The sequence below is a fragment of the Meriones unguiculatus genome, chromosome 3 (genome assembly GCF_030254825.1).
Source record: "Meriones unguiculatus strain TT.TT164.6M chromosome 3, Bangor_MerUng_6.1, whole genome shotgun sequence".
NCBI classification, from domain to species: Eukaryota; Metazoa; Chordata; class Mammalia; order Rodentia; family Muridae; genus Meriones; species Meriones unguiculatus.
The window spans coordinates 136,251,122-136,272,018 of NC_083351.1; the positions used below are offsets into that span (position 1 = coordinate 136,251,122).

The 20,897-nt window shown below is 49.4% G+C and overlaps 1 protein-coding gene across 1 annotated transcript; it reads left to right on the forward strand.

Moving 5' to 3' along the window:
• Nucleotides 1-13,900: 13,900 nt before the first annotated feature.
• Tifab (TIFA inhibitor) lies at nucleotides 13,901-20,801 on the forward strand. The gene is made up of 2 exons (XM_021651193.2): nucleotides 13,901-14,016; nucleotides 15,248-20,801. Exon 2 carries the CDS (start codon nucleotides 15,756-15,758, stop codon nucleotides 16,491-16,493), a length of 738 nt encoding a protein of 245 aa, XP_021506868.1. The 5' UTR covers nucleotides 13,901-14,016; nucleotides 15,248-15,755; the 3' UTR covers nucleotides 16,494-20,801.
• Nucleotides 20,802-20,897: the final 96 nt, after the last annotated feature.

Below are 20,897 nucleotides of genomic sequence, written 5' to 3' on the forward strand. Positions count from 1 at the left end.
GGGCCAATACTATCTCCTGAAAGAGCTGATATGAGGATGATCTAGACACACACAGTGCCTGGTGAAATGCCAGTCAGCCTGTAGGTACTGCACCAAGGGTACCGGGTCCCTCTCCTCTGTCAGTCCAAGTGCCACCGTATGTGCCTTAGATCCTAGCCATGCCCAATTATGTTTGCTCTCCAGGAAGCCCTCGTTAACTTCATTGCTTCTTTTGGTTTGCTTGTTTGTTGTTTTGAGACAGGGTGTCTCACTGTGTAGTTTCAGCTGGCCTGGGGCTCACTGTGTAGACCAGGCTGGCCACCACCTCAGGAGCCTGCTTCTGCCTCCTGGGTGACCACCACCCTGGGCCCTCTAATGAGCCCTGACTGTTCCTGTGAAATCCCAACCCCTAGGCCTCCTAACTCTTACACTGAGCCGCAGTGCTCCTGTGTGTCTTCTGCCCCTGTGTGGGAATGCTGACTGAAGTTCACTCCTAACCCTGATTCTCCCGTGAGCCTGTTAAATGAGGAATTGCTGGTGACTCAGAGCCCAGGGCTGACCGGCAAGAAGCATCGAGCAACGGGCGAGGTGAGCGCGCCATCTACTGGCAACTTTGCGGACCAGCAGGAAAGGCCTTGTCTAGTTGCCCAATGAAGCTTCTCTGACCAGGCCTCAAGGCAGCAGTGATCTGTGTGCACCAACATAAATATTGAGAAGGAAGTTAGACAACAAGCCCATTTGGCAAGGCAACAGCAATAGGATCCCACCTAGAGCCCATGACCTCCTGGGCCATTAGCTTTTGGCCAAGCTTGCCGTATTCGGCATGAAATCCCTCATGTGCTGCAGGTCTGAAGTCAAATTGAAAGTCAAATTGATTCCCCCCCCCCGTAACCTCATTGCCACCGTTTCACCAATGTGCGCAACTTGTCAGAGGTCAGTGTTGCAGCGTGCAGGCCCCCACAGCAGCCCGCACAGCACCTTCCGGTACCGTTAGACAGCCACCGCTTTACTGAGCAGCCGAGGTTTCTTCCTCTAAGGGCCTGACTAGAGTGAGTGGTGTTCTCAGCAACAGGGATCTACCATTGGTGAGATGGGCAACCAGACATCTTGGCTTTTTCCATGGAATGTCGAACGACCCCATCAGTTACTTTTCCCTTTTTTCAAAACACCAGAAAGCAGCCCTGCTCTCAGAGACATCTCCAACAGAAACTGCAATCAAACGACAATATTTTATCTCATATTTTCTTGTCTCAGAGATTTTCTAAAGAACTTTGCACATTTTAAACCATTGAATCTTCACAATAACAACACTGTCTATAAAAGGGAAAAATCAGGAAGGTCACAGTACCCCTCCAAGTTCACATAATAAATATCTGAATACAGATTTAAACCCAGCTACCTGGCTTCTTAAAGTTCTAAGCAGGCAACGCTGCCCCAGATTCTTCTTGCTACCCCAAATCCAAAGGTCACAGTCACAAGGTCATGAGCTAGCAGGTGCTCCGTAGGCAGCACAGCTGCAGAATGGGAGGTGTTCCATTTAAAGGGCAAACAGGGCCAGCAAGGCCGGTGTCCAGGCTACGTCCAGGCTACGTCCAGGCTTCCTCCCCGTGTCACACTGACTTCTCCACCTCTGAATATGGGACATCTGTCACCTCCTCATCTCAACTACAACCCCCAAAGCTCCACCCCTTATTCTTCACAGAGCTCCAGCAGTCCCTATTGTGTGGGGATAGAATCCTAATGCTCAGTGTAGCCCGCATGGCCAGACAAGGCCTTTCAGCGTCCACTTGGCCTTCCAGCCTTTGGCCACTGCTGTCCCTTGGCTGGTAGGCAGTTCCTGCTGCACCAGGACTGCTGCACTGGCGTTCGTACTTGCAGGCATGTACATACCCTTCGGCTCTAACATGAACAGAATCTTCCTGGGAGCATTTGACACACTGCTGTCCTGGCTCTGGCTACTGCTTCATATTCTCTTCGTTTTGGTTTTGGTTATTTTTGTTCTTTGTTTGTTTGTCAACTTGACATAAGCTAGAGTCGTATGAGAGGAGGGAATCACGACTGAGAAAAAAGCCTCCACAAGATCAGCCTGCAGGCAAGCCTGGGGGCATTTTCGTAATCAGTGATGGAGGGCTCAGCCCACGGAGGGTGGAGCCACTCCAGGCCAGGGGTCCTGGGTGGTATAAGAAAGCAGGCTGAGCAAGCCAGTAAGCAGCACCCCTCTATGGCTTCTCCTTCAGTTCCTGCCTACGAGTTCCTGCCTCCAAGTTCCTGCCCCGACTTCCGTCATTGATGGAGTGTGGCCTGAGAGCTGTACCCTGAAATAAGCTCTTTCCTCCCCTAGTTGCCCTCGGTCATGGCATTGGTGTTTTACCACAGTAATGGAAACTCTAAGATAGCAGGCTTCTGGAAGAGTGACTTCCTGACTGTGCCAGGCTGAAGGCCCCAAAGACACTTCCTCATCCAGGAACCAAGAACTGCCACCCTGCCACCCCTAGTCTGGTTCCCCCCTCGGGGTATCCAGGGCTGAACTGGAGAGAGTGAAGCTTAGCCAGGGTGGTGGGTGCAGTGAAGAATCTTGGTCAGCCTTCTCAGGAGACAGCTTCCATGAGACAGCTCATGGGGAAGGGGGGGAAACAAAGGCTATTTAAACATTTTGGGGGTGAGTGTACATTGGCTGGGATCAAGGTGCTGGGGATGCCTTATTTGTATGAAGAGGAATTCCAGGCACTGCTGGACATTGCCTTATGAGGGGAAAGGAAGTTTGGCCTGTAACCTGGCCTCTAGGCTGTGTGACCACCTCAAGGGTGGCAGAGGTGCCAGCCAGAGGGCTAAGTGTGCCCAAGACATGCAGGCCCAGGGCAGAGAAGGGGCAGTCCTTTTCCTGCCAGTCTCAAGAGAAGATTTTTAGTGTTTGGACAGGCCTCAACCTCACTCAAACTCCAGGCTGCCTTCCACTGCCTTCCTCTCCCCTCCCCCATCACCCGGCTCCCCCGCCCCAAACCACCCATGGCAAAAGATGTGTTCAAACCAAGGATCATGAGATAGGGAGGTTATTCTGGATTGGCTGCTCAGAAACTCAGGGAGTCCACAGGTTATTATTGAGATAGGGATTTGTAAAGGTATTTCATGTATGACATGGCCACGTAAAGACGCAGCAGAGAGAGTTGATGAGACGAAAGACTTGAATATTGGGATGGTATGTCAAGAAGCCAAGAAAATGCCAGAAGACTCTCAAAACTGAAAGAGGCAAAAGTCAGGATACCCCTTCCCCCTCTCCTGGAGCTTCTAGAGGGTACATAACTCTACTGACACCTTGATGTCAATCTGAGACGCTGGCTTCAGCCTCCAGGACTGTGGGTTAGCTTGTAGTTGTTTGTGACAGCTGACATGAGAAACTGAGCAGAAACTAACTCGCTGATCCATCAGTTTCCTACCAAATCCACAGGGCCAAGGAGTATGTGTTGGGTTATTGATGAGGGAATTACCTCTAAAGCAAAATAACAGGAGACAAATAGGATGGGCAAAAGGAAAAGAAATATGCTCCACTCCACGTGCAGGTAAATAGAGTCTAAGGCCAGAGGTGTCTTATGCTCAGGGACACGTAAGCATCTAATGCTTCATCAGAAAGAGAGACTCAGATGGGATTAGACAGGGAAATGCAGGAGAAAGTGGCTGGCTCAGTCCAGCAAATGACTTCATGGTTAGCTGGTGGACCTAAGAAATGAACAAATCATTTGGTCAGAGGCTGAAGTCTGGCCAGAGTCCTGGGCTGGGAGAGTCTGCAGGGGCCATTTGGAGGCCAGAGATCACAGGGGACTCCAGAACTAAACCTCTAGCACGAATGTGCAGGGTGCTTTGGGTCAAGAGCCACCAGTGGGTGACCACTTCACCAGGCTCAGTTGGTGATTTATGCAAACAAAGGAAGAGAAACTGAGCGCCAAGGCCCAGCACCAAGCTCTGGGGGAGAGAATTAAGGAGAGAGGACACCTGTCTGTGCTGGCTCGCAGCTCGCTCCCCTGCTGGTGACTTTAGGCAAACGAGGGAATGACCTGTAGCCGTTTCCTCTTCTCCACAAAACGAAAGATTTCACAGAAGCCAGTGCTGAGGAAAAACAACAAACAAACAAGCATGCTGTGTCTAAAAAATCGCCATGTCCTAGCAGATGTCAAGATGGAAGGCAAGATGTGAAGAAGCCACCCTTACTGACTGTCTCAGGGCTGAGTTGATGGCTCCAGGAGGCGGTGTAGACTCTGAAGGAGTGAAGTTGTGGCTTATATGGGAGGTTCTGGTTCAGCCGAGGCCCCAGAGCTTACTTGGAGTAAAGAATGTTCATTTCGATTCCATTCAGCCTCTGGCCCTTACAGACTATAGCCAGACACTTTTGAGCACATGAAAGCTGTCCCTAGCACTCAAAATTATATGCCTGACTATGTTAAAGAGGGTCTATTTTTGGTGTTGTTGTAGACACAGCCATGTGTCATAGATCAATATTTCAATGCCAGATGGGCAACCATATATGATGGTCCCATAAAGTTTCTGGTGAAGTTGGGTTGCAGCGTGTCCCAGGACCTTCCCATGCCCACACAATGGGTATTACTGAATGTTCCTCAGCTCATGGCCCTCCCATTAAGCAATGCCTCCCTGTATGTAAGAATCAGAGACTAGGAGAAAACTTGATTCTCCAAGACACACTTGTCCATAACATATATGCTTGTGTTAGGGCCAGAGGCACACAGGTGACAGGAAGGAAAGCCAAATTAAGGGTAGCATTTGCCAAGTCTTACTGTGGGCATTTGAGCTAGGGTCTCTACATTTCCAGGAAGGCCAGTGGCCTGCACTAAATGTACTTACAGGCCTGCGAAGAACCAACAAGAGCTCTAGTTAAAGGTGTTGGAAGCCTTCCACGGTCTGGGCAAACACACCAATAGGAAAGCTGCCTCCTGGAGGCTGACATACTCAACGCCCTGGGCCTTGCCTAGAACCGCTGAAGCTCTGCAAGACGAGCCTGTGCTGCAGAGACCCACAGCAGAGTGTGTGCTCATGCTCTGGCCCAGCGGCCAACAGCAGGTGAGGGGTAAGCAGTGAAAGGTCATGAGAACAACCAGCAGCCACTGGTTCTGAAGTAAGCCTTAAACAGTGGCGCAGCAGGAGCACTTGGGGTCAAGAACAACCAGAAAAAACCAGCCCTGCCACAGGGTGACAGCTTCACCGGCCTGGGTTGGTGATTTATGGCTCAGGAGGTCTGCGGTCCCACAGGGCTTCTGGAAAACTGCTCGGAGAGCGAGCTCAGCAGGCAGGATTTCTCATTTTCTCATCCTGTCCTCATTTCAGTGATCTAGCTGCCCCCTGGGGCCGAAGGGGGAGGAAAACACTTTTTATATTAGTGGACATGTGGAAAAGACATAGTTGCCATGAGCAAAGATGCACGTTTGTGAAAAGCACACGTGAGGAGCGTCACACCGAAGGCTGGGGAGTATTTGTTGTTGTGGTGTGGGCTGGTTTTCTGAAAGGCTTGAGTGAAAGAAAGCAAAACATTAAGGATGAGACCCCACTGGGGAATGAGAACTGCTACTCCTGAGGGCACTGTCACCAAATTGAGAGCCAGGTGGTGCCCAGGGCTGAGGATTTGTGAGCAGACCATGGAGCCATGCCTGCCAGGCTGTGGCTGAGTTCCTGCATGGCTGCAATAACAGCGTTCCTGCAGCTAGGACAGGAATGAGGGACACCTTTCTCTCTCTTTTTTGTTTCCTGATATTGTGAACTACGTGGGGCTGGAGTTGGCACAACAGGTGTCACAACAGTTAAGAACACTGGCTGCTTTTCCAGAGGACCTGGATTCAATTCCTAGCATCCACAGGGCAGCTCACAGCCATATTTAACTCCAGTTTTAGAAGATCAAACACCCTCTTCTGGCCTCCAAGGAAACTGCACGCCACAAAGCACCCATACATAAAATAAATCTTTTTTTTTTAATAAAAATGACTGAATGTGGTGGTTCCCCAGGCAGCAGGTCTATGAGCCAGGGTACTCTTGATGGCTGTATCCTAAGATGTAAGATCCCCAGCAGGACAACAGGGAAAGGAAAAGTGATTGTGTGATGAAGGTAACCCGCTAGCTATGTCAACCAGTTCGACCCTGGTTCAAGAAATAAAGTAAAGGATGATCAAGAAAGACACCCAACATCAATCTCTGGCCTCCAACCACATGGGCACACAAAAATACATGCATACCGACAGGCACAAGAACACATAGACACACTTAGCCCTCACACAAAAATTAAAAATCCTTTGTGTAACAAGAAGGCAACTTGCAGAATACAAGAACATATGCACAAAACACAGATCTGATAAAGGGCTAGGACCCTAAGACATGTGAAGAATTCCTGCAACCAAAGCACAGTAATAAGAGCAAAAGCTAAAACTAACAAAGGACTTTGAATTGGTGCTTCACCAAAGATGTTTACCAAAGTGGCCAACGTGCACAAAAGAGATGTTGAGTTCTGCTCATCCCTAGAGAAACACAAATCAAAACCACAGTGAGTCTCACCTGTTGGCCATCAAAAATATAAAATGCCAGGTATCAGTGGGGACTAAAGAAACCACAGTCCTCGTGTTCTAATGACAAGAATGTGAGTGAGTTGAAAGGCCAAGGAGAACAGCATGGTGATTCCTTAAAAAACGCAGCTATAGAATGTGAGCCACAAATTCCACTTCTTGATATGTGTATGTCACCAGCCTGGAGGCTTAGCATGCGTGTTGGGTATGGTTTCTGAATGATTGGTCCATGGTTGCTTGGCTCCGTGAGCTGGGGTGAAACAGCCCAGTGCCAGAAGTGTGCGGCAGAGGCTGCCTCACGGAAAGCAGAGAACAGAAGAGCAAGGAGTCAGGCAAAGATGCCTCCAGTGACCTATTCCCTTCTAGTCAGCTGGCGGCAGTGTGTTAAAAAAACAAAACAAAACAAAACAAAACAAAAAAAACAAAAACATGAGCCAGTGTGTGTGCTTCATTGTCAAGTCATAACAGATGCATACCAAAATAATTAAAGGCAAGGTTTCAAACGTGTGTTTTCCCCTGACTCATCCTGTTCATACAAGCATGGAACCACATCAAAGGCCAGCTTTGACAGGTCGGGGTAAACTGAGGCATGGTGTAGAGTCGGGTACTGATCACTCAGCGGACTTTTCTCTGAGGGTACAGAGCTTGATTCTCTTACTCATACACATTCACATCCTGGTTGGACGGAGCAAAGCTCTGTGTTCCCCAATATCCTCACATGAACAGGCATCTTACATATTATGGGTAAAAAAACCAAATCATTCCAAAGAACCCAAATACATTTATAGCTAAGCAACTTGTTTTAGATTAACAAAGTGTAAGTAAGCGAGGAAGGCATTTTTTTTCAGCCAGTTTCTCTTTACTGTCAGTCTCTAAATGCGGTTACAAAGAAAGAATCCATTATTTTATTATTTATCTTAAAAAGTAATCATAAAAATTTAAAAGAATTACAAATCTAAACTTTTTTTTAAGATTTGAGAAGATACTGATAATTTAAAATACTAATTAAACATAGACTAAAAATGTTCAGTATAGATAATTTGTTTTTTTTTCCTATGACTAACAAAATTAACAAACTTCTGTCAATACTGATAATAATAGAAAGAAGAAATAAGTTAATATTAGGAATAGAAAAGAAATAGATAGCAGATTCACCAAGATTAGAAAAACCACTATGAATAAATTTATACCAGTGCGCAGAAGCCAATGATAGAGAACAAAAAATAAATGGGAAAATATGAATTACAGAAACTGTTTTACAATGGAAAGAAATATTGGATTGTTCTAGAATCACTAAATAAATTGAATTAGTAGTAAATAAATAATCTTCCCTTTAAGAACTTGCTGCTTGAGGTAGTTTTAAAGCAGATCCCATCAGAAAGAAATATTTGACAAACTGAGAAGAGATAAAGGATCACTGTTAATTCAGTTTGAGGTTACTTTTATATAAAAACAGTAAGTAATTTTTACTTTAAATTCTCAAGATGCACAACTACTCACTAACAATTTAAAAAAAAAATTATATCAGGAAGCTGGGGGAAAAATAGATACAAGAAATCAGCCATCTTCTTGATCACCAGCCCAGCTTCAGCAAGAGAGAGGCCCGTCAGCTAGCACCAGGCAGGCTGCCATTGCTCTTGTTCCCTGACTTTAAAAAGTCCCTAATTCAACGATTACGTGTGTGCCTTTTAGAACTGTAAATTGTTCCCTAAGATTTTCTACATCAAAGCAACTAACAAAAAACAACTTGAACTAACATGATAAAACTATTTAAGTCAAATCAGGAATTCTGTAAAATCAATAATTCATCTAAACAATATTATTTTACCTAAGCTCATCTTTATCTGCAGAAGAATTGCCCAGTAGAGTAGGCTGTCTCCCAAGAGGCAACACACCACACTATAGGCAGCAAAATGGTCTCCCCAGGACCAGTCAGACCATTCTAGATATACAAGGAATACGGCAATGACAAACATGAAAAGGCACAGCAGCAGCAAGGATCGATCCAGAGGTGGAGGCCCTGGGGCTGTGCCCCTCCAAAGGACATCTGTCACAGCTGTGCGAAATGATGGACTGTCTCCAGGAATCTCCCTCTCCACTGCAGCCCTTTCTGCACTCTGTCTGCCAGAACCACAATAGCCAAGATGGGAGCAACCTAAGCATCCACTGGCAGATGAGTGGATTAGCAAAATGGCAATTGCATACAGGGGATATTATTCAACAAGAAAAAGAATGGAATTTGATATAGGCAACCATATGGATAAATGTTAAGGACACCATGCCAAGTGAAATAAGCCAGCCACCAGAAGATGAATCTGTATGATTCCAGTTCTTTGAAGTTCATCTAGAGAGGTCAAACTCATCGAAACAGAAAGTAGGAAGATGGTGCCTGAGGGCTAAAGGAGAAAGAAATGAGAAGTTTTTCTTAATAAGTATGAAAAAAATCTGGAGATTATCTACACGATAGCTTAAATGTACTTAGTAACTGTGCTGGTTGTTTTTCATTCTTGACACAATCTAGGGTCACTAGGGGAGACAGTGTCAGCGAGGGATTGTCTGTCTTACGTTAACCGATGTTAGGAGATCCAGCCTCCTGTGAGTGGCGCCATTCCCTGAGTTCCGGTCCTGGAATGTAGAGGCCTAAAGAGAACGTATTACACAGGCCTGCATTCCTTTCTCTCCGCTGGTCGCTGAGTGTGCTGTGACTGGTCGCTTTAAGCTCCTGCCTTGACTTCCCTATTGTGACTGACAGTAACTTATCATTGTGAGTTAAAATAAACCCCTTCTCTGCTATGCTGTTTTTGTCACAGCAACATAAACAGAAATAGGACAGTACCACTTCGAAAATGGTTAAAATGACCCTCTGTGTGGATAATATGTGTGGCTAATTTACCAAGAGGGCACATTTTTTCTCCTTCCCGCTTTCAGATCATACAGTGCTTTAAGCAACGGAAACAAGCTGCACTTCCACAGAGAGGGTTTTTTGTTTGGTTTTCACATTAAAAATTTGCCCTTGAAGACACACAATTTTCAGATACTCTTTATTCTCACGGTGTCATAGACCATATTTATGCTGGGTTTTCATCTCACAATGAAAACAGAAAGTTCATGTGTGAACAGCCATGTGTCACATTGTGAGGTCATCATCCCTAGACAGCTTCAGCCCTTAAAGAAACCCATGCTTTTAAGAGGGTTGTGTGTGTGTGTGTGTGTGTGTGTGTGCGCACACGCATATGTATGTGTGTGTACACGTGTGTACATATGTGTGGAAGTATATGTGTATGCATTGTATGTGTATGTGTGTGCATGTGTGTGTCATTCCCCAAGTGCTGTTCTCCTTCATTTTTTAAAAACATGTTCCCTCATGGCCCTAGAGCCATAGGCTATGACAGCTGGCTAGTTAGCCCCAGAAATCCAACTGCCTCTGCCTCCCCAGTACTGGGATTACAAGCTTGTGTCCAGCTTGTAATGTGGGTGCTGGGGTTGAACTCAGGACCTAAGGTATGCATGCTCCTCTCATGGGCCGGTCCAGGGGCTTCCAGCTTCCGGATGGAAACCGGTGGAACCTGGGAGTCTCAGGTTCCGCTTCTCTCAGGTGCAGCTAGCGCACTCAGAGCAAGGTCTGTGCACGAGGCTCCCAGATCTCACAGGGGCTGGGGTGCGGAAAAGTTTCCCAATGTGCCACAATTAGCTCTTTTTTAATGAGATTGCCAGTACCAGATGACAGTGGACACTTGGGCGTTCCAAAGCCGGTGATGATACTGCAGTGTTACGGCCCTTTGGTTAAGCTGCCGTGTTAATGGCAGAGGACTCAGGTGGACACCCGTGCCAAACACAGGTCCAGCTGCTGCTTCGTGGTCAGCAGCTCACTTCCTCTTCAGTGGTGACCAAGGGAGCTATGGCTGCCTGGCCAGAGGCCAAGCCCTGAGGGTCCAGCAGCAAATTCTTTACAGAGGAGGGGAGTCTGTCCTTTCCCAGGATAAATGATGAACCTCAGGTGGTCAGGGTGGAGGAATGAAATGAGAGAGAGTGAACTAGGTGCATTATAAACCTTGGGCAGTGGGAGGGGTCCTGGGCATGAGTATATTTGATTTGATGGGGCTAGGGGTGCCAGGGATACCTCATTTACACAGTCCTATTGTAAGAAGGGGGACACAGTACTTAATGATTCTGTGGGCGGAGAACTCCAGGTGTGGTTAGAGGTCATTTGCATATCTCGTCCTTTACTCTTCCTTTCCCTGTCCCCTCTCCCTTTCCTCTACCCACCTTTCTGTCCTGGTCCTGATGGTTCTGCCTTGCCCCAGGCCTAAAAGCAATGAAGACAGATGACCACAGGCTGAAATTTAATGAAACCTCAGCCAAAACAGACTTTTCCTACTGTAGGGTTTTTTTTGTTTGTTTGTTTGTTTGTTTGTTTGTTTGTTTTTCCGTGAATTTGGTCACAGAAGTAGGAAGGCTCCCCTGCCCTGGGGTCACAGTCCCGGTGAGTCACAAGCACCCACCCTTCTCTGGGAGCTGGCAGAGGCAGGGAGTATTGTCTTCATCACAGAGCAACGTGCTCAGCCCCTCGGGGATGGCCAGGGCCAAGACTAGGCTATATGCCTCCCAAGTTTCCCCTCAACAGACAGACCCTCTAACTCCAGTCTACAGTTGAGGGAGCAAACATGGTTCCTCATCCTCCTCTTCTTGCTAGCAGGAATTTGCCTGACTGTTCCTGTTCCTGTGTCCTCTCTCCTGTGTCTGACCACCATGGCCTTGTGCTCTGTACCCTGCTTCACCTCTGTGTTCCCTGCAGTCTGAGTGTGATCTCCCTCAAGCCATTTCAGGACACCTGGAGTCAAAAGAACCAGGCTCTCTCCGAGTGTTAATTTTTTTTTTTTCAACTTGACACAAATTAAGAGTCATTTCGAAAGAGAGTGCCTGGACTGAAGACTCACCTCCAGTTGGACCAGCTTATAGGCAATTGTGTCGGGAATTTTCTTGATTAATAGCTGATGTGGGAGGGCCCAGCCCACTGGGAGTAGGGGCCACCCCTGGGCAGGTGGTCCTAGGTTGTATAAAAAGGGTAGGTTAGCGAGCCATGGAGAGCAAGCCCATGTCACTCCTCCATTGTCCATGTTTCAGTCCCTGCTGTGAGTTCCTGCCCTGACTTCCCACACGACGGACTGTTACCTGGAAAAGGAACCTGAAATAAATCATTTCCTCCTCCACTGGTTTTTTTTTTCAGGGTCTCATTCCAGCTGCAGAAAGCCCGGTCAGGACTCTCACCAGAGGGGTGGCTCTGCTGAGCTTTTTGGCTGTTCTCTATTACCGCTTTGAAAAGCAGGTTAAGGGTGCTGCCACAGGTCCTCGAGACTCATCAAGGGGCATCCAAGTTGGCCGGGGAGCCGGAAGCAGACCTCCTAAGCTCAGGGCCTGGTTGGCCAGGCAACTGCATACAAAGAACACTTGACTGCAAGTGCCAGGGCCAGGAGGAACCTCACAGACCAGGCTCTGGTGTGGTCGGGTACACACCAGGTGTACCTTGAACAAGTTACCTGACTGCTCCAGCCTCAGTTTCCCCATCTGTAAGATAAATAGCAGGGATGCCTTTCCCAGAAAGGAAGCAGAGACTTCCTGGCATGATGATTTACCTCATTACGAATAAAATGGAACTTAGGTGAAGCTCTCCCATGGTGGGGAATAAACTGTCTCCTTTTAAGCCCAAACTGGGGCACCTTGAGAATGTAGGGTTTTCACAGTGTCGCTCTCCTCCAATCTCCCCTCTCCTAGGGTATGTTCTGGATCTTCAGCTAAAGGTTCTGCTGAGACTGAGGTAGCAGATCTCCCTGTGGTTGGCACTTTCCACACATCTCATTTAGCCCTCCCAGCTTCACCCACTTGCTCCTCTCTGACAGAACAGAAAACTGAGGTCCAGACAGGGTGTCTGACTTGAAGTCACGCAAGTGTTACGTGAATGAGCAAGCCGCGGGCACAAGCGTGCCTGGGAATAGCCGCCTGAGGGGAAGGTCTGGGGAAGTGGTTGTTTGTCTCTGGGTTCCCCAGATGGCTCACAGTGGGGTTCATCTTGCTGAAACAACACTCTTTAGAGTCCAGAGCCAGATGCCCAGCAGCCAGCCAGTCATAGGCACAGGTAAGGTAAGGCCTGTCAGATGGAACCTCCTGAGCAAGGTTGAGAGGCTGTGCCTCCATCTTACTTGGCTCTCTTTTCCTGCTCACCTTGTCTCCCACCTTCTACCTAAAAAGCCAAAAATAAGTGTTGTCCCCACAGACCGGCCTCAGAGTCCCATTATGTCTTGAAGAAGGACCCTGGCTGGAACTTCCTCTTGCCAGATGAATCGCCTGGGTGTTTCGTTTCCCTTTCTTGATGTTCCTGGCCCAGTTTCTGCACCACAGGGACTGAACACTTGTGTCTTATGCCCACACCCTTGTTGGGGCATGCTTGTAGCAGGGTGGTAGGCAGGGGGTGTCCCATCTCCAAGGAACAAACTCAGAAATGGTAAAGGCCTATGCCAGGCCCAGCTCTGCAGACAGAGAGGCAGTGGGCATCACTGCCTTTATCATGTGACCTAGAAGGCCAGCAGACATGGGGGACACTGAGGAGGAAGCTCTTATGGAAGAGGAACTTGGTTTTCTTCAGGATTGAGAGACCTGTGTAGACCCCGAGTGAGCACAGCCTCTGAGGCACTGAGCTGGAGGGTCCAGAGCACATCATCTTGGAGGAAGGCACCAGGAGAGCCTCAGGAATGAGTCTCCACTCAGGGAAAGCAGTGTATGATGGGCTCTCCCTCCCATTCTACCCAACCCAACTGCAGGGGGAGAATGGGACAAAGCCAGCAGATGGCCTTCTGCATACAATAAAGAGGCCTATTTCCATGAATGGGCATCCTCTCCCTTCCCATGAGTATCCATGCTCTCCCTTCCCATAAATGGTCATGCTCTCCCTTCCCATGATTGGCTACGGTCTCCCTTCCCTTCCCATGAGAGGTCATGCTCTCTTTTCCCTTCCTATGAGTATTCATGCTCTCCCTTCCCCTGTGTTTCACTCACTTCTGAGATACCCTGGAGATTCTCCATTACTTATGGCTTCCTTGACCAACCCTAGACAGTTGAAAGGAATCTCCCAGTCTAGGAGCTCCCTGGTAGCAGCTCTCTGCCCTCAGAGGGGAGAAGAAAGTTGTTAATACTCTGTGTTCTCTGGAATAGTAGAGACTGGGAACACCCAGACCCAGGAAACCCTACTGTCAAGAGGCCCCTCTAGAGGGGTACCAGTTTCACAACTCTGTCAGTGGGCTCCACTTCTGCAAAGGAGAGGACACTTTCAGTTCTTTCCTAGAGCGAAAAGGGAAGAGTGATAGAAGTGACGTGTGCTCTGACCCAGTACAGTCCTGAACTACTAAAGAGCCTGCCCAGGCATTGCCCCAACCCTTCCTGCAGAGAGCACACAGCTGCAGAGTTAGTGCCAGATGTAGCCGGCAGTAAGGTAGGTGAAGGTTGGAGGGACCTGCACCCACAGGGAGGCTGGGGGGACTATAAGGAAGACCCCTGGCCAGAGCCAGCATCATTCTGTTTGTCGGCCAGGGTGGCCATTAAGAGGTTGGGGTTTCTGTTCTCCCAGATCAACTGGGATCCAAGACAAATAAGTCTGCTTCTGCAGGAGTACCATCTGGCAGAGAGCAGGCTCCCATAAGTTTTGGGTGCCCAGTAGCACAGAGAGATCCCACAGAGCCATGTTCACTTTCAATATCCCTGGGCCATAGCATTGACTTCTAAAGGATACACTCTGTGTTCTCACCAGGCCTGAGGGCACTGTTGCCCAGCCCTCAATCCTGGGCTCAACTTGCACCAAGCCTCAGAAAGAAGCATTCTTTGAGGTCAAAGGGCGCCCAAAGAGGTGTGCCTGTCTGCTTGGTAGGGGAAGGGTATCTTCAGGGGCTTAGGCCTCACTGTCAACTAGATCCCCACTGGCATACTACATTTAGAAAGCAATAGGACAAAAACTTAGCAACCCAGCACAAGCTTCCTATCCCATAGCCTTTAAGAACTAGACTCCCATTTATGGTTGACTGAGATATCGTTCATTTTATGTGGATGTCTCCTTACCTGGCAGGTGTGTCCCAAACATCTGCTTTGGCCAGGTGCTGTATGGACTGCCTGGTGGGTCACACTCTACCCCTGGGAGACCTCAGGGGACCAGGAGAGAAGCCTACAAAACTCTTGGGGGAGGGGGAGAATGCAAATATGGACGGGTGGGGGTTGGCCAGGTGCCCTTGTGGTTTATGTAAGAAGAGACAAGGTCACCTTCCCCAGGGAAGAAAGCATTTGAACTGGACCCTGAAAGATGAGCAATGTTTTCACACGGAGTTTAGGATAGAACACACCTTGTCAGCAGAAAAAAATATTGCCGGCCAAAGCCAGGCAGTAGAGAAAGAATATAATTATTATAGAGCTCCTTGGTTCCTGCAGAAGGTGACGGCAAACCCTGGGTCATGCAGGGCATGTAGACACTGAATAGATGTGGTATAGATGCCACAGAGTCTGTGTTCGTCAAAGCCAGGCAGGAGCCAATCAAGCCACGGGATGAGGCCCTTCCCATGTGCCCCTCAGACACTGAAGGACAAGTTCCTGGAGGTGCATCTGTGACACCTTGTGTGCACTTTCCGGAGTCTCTGAGGAGTCTCCAACAAGCCAGATTTCCCCTCTGTCTCCACCAGGATCTGCCTTCTGCCCAGACATTCAGGAGAGGCGAGCGCTGAACGTAGTGGAATTACTGGAAGCACTGAGAAGGAGCTATCTTTACCTTCCATGGGGAGTTCAGGACCTTTTCACGTTGCTCTGTACCTCCACAGCGGGAAGCACCATACCTGTCCCCTCCAGAGGGGTACTCCCAAGAGCACAGGCCTGTCTCCACAGCACCTGGACTGATAACCTGGCTCAGAGGAGGGCTCTCAAGGGTACAAGAGAGCTTGTCATGTCTGCTCATCTCTTCCTAAAAAGCAGGGACAAACTGCCTCCAGATGGCCCGTAGACTATCAGGCTCCACCCTGTGAGCTGATAAGATTAACCCTTGCCTGGAAGGACAGGCACACCCGTACTATAAAATAGTGTGATTCAGAGTGGACGGGCAGCGTGTCCTGTTGGAGTGTGGGGAGGCGGAGTTCCAGCACTAGCGCCAGCCTCTGCTCCATCCAGCTCGGATAGAATGACCGTAGCCATTTAGGCATGGTCCTCCTTGGCAAGATTTGGCCCCAGGATCCTCAAAGTGGGCAGCCTGTCTGGGCTCAGAAAGCTACGGAGGTGTGTCTCTGTCACATTCTTCCCAGGGTCTCCTCTATGGAGAGGTCCCTCACAGCCCTGCACATGAGCTTATACCACCCTACACAGGGCCCGGTCACCTTTGCCAAAGTCCCCCTACAGCTGCAGCATGATGCCAGCCGGATGCTGGTTGGGCGAGGGCAGGACGCCCACCTCCAGCTGCAGCTGCCACAGCTGTCCCGCCACCATCTGTCCCTGGAGCCCTACCTGGAGAAAGGCAGCACTCTGCTAGCCTTCTGCCTCAAGGTTCTGACCCGCAAGAGCTGTGTGTGGGTCAACGGGCTGCCACTGAGGTACCTGGAGCAGGTCCCCCTGAGCACTGTCAACAGAATCTCCTTCTCTGGCATCCAGATGGTAGTCCGCAAAGAGGGCGGCACCTCCCTGGAGGCCTTTGTCTGCTACTTCCATCTCAGCCCTTCGCCCCTGATTTACAGACCCAAGGCCCAGGAGACAGACGAATGGGAAAACATTGTTAAGAAAGAGACTCCCCCTGTTTTGGGGGAGGCAACTCATGATCTCCTGGGGTCTCTCCACGGCTCCTCCCAGACCCAGACAGCTGTTTCCCCGCCAAGCCCTGGAGAAGCAACAGAAACAAAGCTCCAGAGGGAGCCTGCAGACACGGCACCCCGCCAGCCCTGTTGCTGAGAGCAAGCCTTGCTGAAATGGGGTTGAAATATTTGAGCTACATCGTGCGAGGTTAACCCGAAAAGTTCACATGCAAGGCCACTGGCCGCCCTGTTCACGGGGAACTGATTCTGTAAACTCGGAGCAGTCCGGGGGTATAGAGGTGCCCTCCATGGCTCTGGGTAATAGGAACTTCATATATTTTTAGAGGCCCTGAGGGGTTCTGGGGAGCCTCTGCCAGCACCCCCCCCCCATTTCCTCCCTTGTCTGGCTAGGGGTTACTTTATGTTGCTCATTTCACATGCTGCTTAAGAGCAGAAGGGTTGCAGCAGGAATGCAAGGGCGTGCAGAGAAATTACGTTTGTGGTAGCTCTGGGTCGCCTTCAACTTTCGAATACCCACAGGCGCTCAGGGCTTAGGAGAGCCTGTGTTTAATAAACTGAAAGTATTTCATTAAGCTGGCATGCCCAGCAAGATTCCCTGAGCCCAGATGGGCCACATGTAAGCCGTGTTGTCACGTGGCCCTGGGGCCCGGATACCTGGGAGAGGTGTGAGTGGAAATGGGGAAGGTAGGTAGGAGCTTGCGTTTCTGGGAAGGCAGCAAGCGGATCTCCAGGCTTCCAGGAGGAAGGCTAGAAGCTAGGACTGCTTGGAAACTTCCTGCCCTCCTCTTCTCTCTTCTTCCTTTTCTTCTCCCCCCCCCCTCCGTTTTCTTGTTCCTTCTGCTCTCCTTCCATTCTCTGTCACTTCTGAATCAAAGCCTTGATTGGCCGGAGGGCAAAGATCTTCAGGGAGAGATGGTCCTCTAGAGAAGTAGGCTCTTTCAGAACTAAATCTATGGTTGGAGGGTGAGGTTGTGTAAGAAGTCAACTCAGCAGTTATCGCGCTCAGAGTAAGTCAGATGCCAGCAGGGGGTGGGGGGAGGTACCTTTTCTGAATGGAGGTGGGGATGGGGGGTTGTTAGGAGCCAAGCAGGTAAGGATGGGGGAATTTTCTCAGTGAGAAGGGGACCAAGGGCTAGCAACCGCTTGCCATTTAGAAATGGTGTTTACTCATGGGATGGCAGGAGTGTGCCACAGACTCCGCCAACCACCATAACCCCAGACCCTGCACTTGGGCACCCAACACACGAGGGTGCAGTGCTGCTGGCAGACTGATACCCCACCCCTGTGGGTGTCTGTGCCACCCCTGTCATCTACCATCCCTTCCCCTTTGTGCCCGGGGCAGATTATAGGAGGCTCAGCACTGCTTCCCTGCCCGTAGAGAAAACAACCCTGGACCAGACCTACCCAATCCCTGCTTGGGAAGGTCCCTCCTCCAACAGGATGTGAACGGAGCACACTCAGGCAGGGCTGAGGGGACATGCTCTGCCTTCGGGGATGCCGGCCATGTTATGAACACCCCCCCCAAGACTCCCAAACCAGTTGCTTTCTCAGTTACCAACGGAACTCCACCTCACGCCAAATGAGTACCCACTCTCAGGATCCAGGAAAAAACAAAGAAAGCCAAGAAGATCTGCGCTCTAGCAGCTTGCTGGCCTCCGAAAGGAGAAGCACTTGGGAACAGATGACTAATTATTTTATCATAGCTATTGTGATTGTATCTTCTCTCTCCTCTAGCTGGGCTTGAGATTAGCCCTATCATTAGGTGGATTTGAAGGTGATGCTTGTTATATATCCCTCCCTCTGCTAAGCAAGTCACAGTGTGATAAGCCATGGGACACTGCAGCCAGCTGCCACTGACACACACAGTTCTCACACTCCCCCAGATAGACACTGGTCTCAAGAACAGCTCACAGGTAAGAAAAGTTAACTAGCCAGGGCCACGTGATGGGTGAGTCCGGTGATCTTGGGCAAGCGATTTAGCCAGGCACGCCCTTGGATTCTATGTCAGGAAAGCTAGGGAGATAAGCATACCTACCTGTCAGAACAGTTGGGCAGCTCTTAGGAGGTGGGGCATGGGAAATGTTTAGTGCCATGCCTGCACACAGCAGCTACTCATAAAAGGCCAGCCACCATCCTGAGACCAAAGACAGGGAAAGCTAAAATATACAAATCCCAAAGCTTATCACAAACAAGGAACTTGGGGTGATTTGAACCCAAGTGATCCGGCTCCAGCGCTCAAGGGCTTTCAGCACTCTGTGACTCTCTAAGGATTTCATTTCCATTTGGGGCCTGAAGGGAGGAGGTTTTTGTATTAGAAGGTCTCGGTGTAGAACGAAAGACACTATGGGCACTGGAGAAGAGAAAGTACCTGTAGGTTCAGACTGGTGCTTTTCACAGGACCCTGGAAGATTCAAGTGCTGTCCAGAGCAGCTGCCGCAAAGCCTGGGGAGCCATGCTTAGATCACCCATGACCACCAAAGGCGGAAGGCACCAGGGTCTTTACGTGCAGCTCCTGAACTCACAGCACAGGCTACAGCTGCTGACTGCCTCTCTCCATCCTCTCCCCTCCAGGAGACCCCATCCCTGCCAGGGGTCCCTGTGATAGAGCAGAGAGCTTCCTCCACGGGGACTGCGTTGTTGGAATATTTTGGGTGAAGCATCTGTGAGGTCCTCACTCCGAAAAGTAGGCTAAAGGATGACAGGCCAGACACAGGAAGGGGAAGAGCCAGGAAACATCTGGCTTGTTTCTCAAAGTCTCTTCAGGAAAGTTTCTTCCTCTTTTTCTTCCTTTTTTAAAAAAGCTTTCATATATATATATATATATATATATATATATATATATGTATATATATATATATATTTAAGACAAAGTCTCACTGTGAGGCTCAGAGTAGCCTTGCATGCGTTGTCCTGCATCTGCCTCCCAAATGCCTCAGTTACAAGTGTACACCAACCAACCCTGGCTTGTGTCAAGTACTCAAGAGAGCAAACTCTGCTAGACTCCACTTCTCATGAAAAGCATAAACAAGCCTCAAGCCGGCAACTTCACGGCCCCCTCCCACTTCCCTAGCACTTGAAATCTGCAAGGTGATCTCAAGACCCTGGTTTGCAGATTTGACATCACCATCACTTCTCTCGCCTGTGCAGGATCCTTTCTAAGCCTCTCATCTGCGTGTGCTCAGCTTCCCGCTCCTGGCAGGGCAGCCTGTGTGGCCACAGGGATGAGCACATGGACGCATACACAGCGTACAGACACACAGACACCCATATGCACAAAACAAGGGTGGCTTCAAGCTGCGTTCTGGTCAGCCCACTGTCTGGGCTACAATTCATGCTGCTCCCTCCATCATCCCATGGTCTTTGGACCGGTGGCTCCTGCATTAGTACCCCTGTAGAAGTAAACAAAGGCACTTCAGGTAAACTTGTCTGTGGCACACAGTCTGGGAGGACAAGAGAGAGAGCTGTCTCTCCCTCTCCTGCCCCCGTGGGCAGCCCAGGGCTTCAGAGAGCATGGCAATGTTTTCTTTGTCTTCCTCCCTCCGTGGGCTTCTGCACCCCACCTCAGTTGGAACCTGGGTTTGGGGCATGGGCATGATGAATAGTCGACTGTGATGGAGAAGGAGAGACAGCTCCCTCTCACCAGCACTTCCAGCCTCCAAAAGAGGTGCAATGGGGCAGGCTTTCCCAGGAGACCACAAGAAGGGCTCTTGGCCAGGTGGTTAGACTGAGGCCAGGCCAGTCACCTGCAAAATCTCCTCTCCCTGGCCCCCTCTCCCAAGCACACACCAGAAATACCCATCTTGCTGTGTCAGCTTGCCTGCTACATATACCAGTATCACCTGAGACCGTAGGGCACCAGGAGGCCACCTGGCTAGAGGCCTGAACAGAACAGTTGTTAACCGGAAGGAATACTGGTTGGTACACAGGCGGGTAGCAGTCATTTCTGCCAGCTGGGCACTGAGGGAGTAGTTGCCTCATCGATGTGTAAGTAAAGCCTTAGGTGAAGGGTCCAGTTTTAGACCTTCTGGTGTGCGGTAGAGCTGGAGACATGGATTGAGAATTGTTTCTATCACTGCCCACTGCACCATCAGGCTGCCATCAACCAAGAGGTTCAGAAGCAACCAAGCCGGCCTCAGTAAGTGTAGATGGTTCCTCACTACCTCTGCTGCCCAGAAACCAGCCCAAGCTGGGACACCCACCTCCTCCTCCATCCACTGGTTCCAGTTTCCTCAGCCCATGGCCTCTCAGTTATCACTCTGCCACCCCAGGCCATCTATCTAGCCAAGACTTGGAGGAGGGTTAAGCCCTAGGAGGAGATGCGGATTTTAATGAACTTGGTTCACATTGCAAGGCTCTGATTCCTCTTACCTTTACCGTGAACTCACAGGCGGATTAAAGTGAAATAAAACTTACTATTTGAGTTACATTTTCAGCTTATTGAAAACATGTATTACCTCCTTGTGACTGGGCCATGAGAAGGGAAGTTATTATCTTTCTTCAGAGTTTGTAAACGCTTTACGGCTGAGATACTAAGCCTGCT

Excerpts from the sequence above, each read along its gene's own strand:
- Tifab (XM_021651193.2), top strand. The coding sequence starts at position 15,756 with ATGGTCCTCCTTGGCAAGATTTGGCCCCAGGATCCTCAAAGTGGGCAG.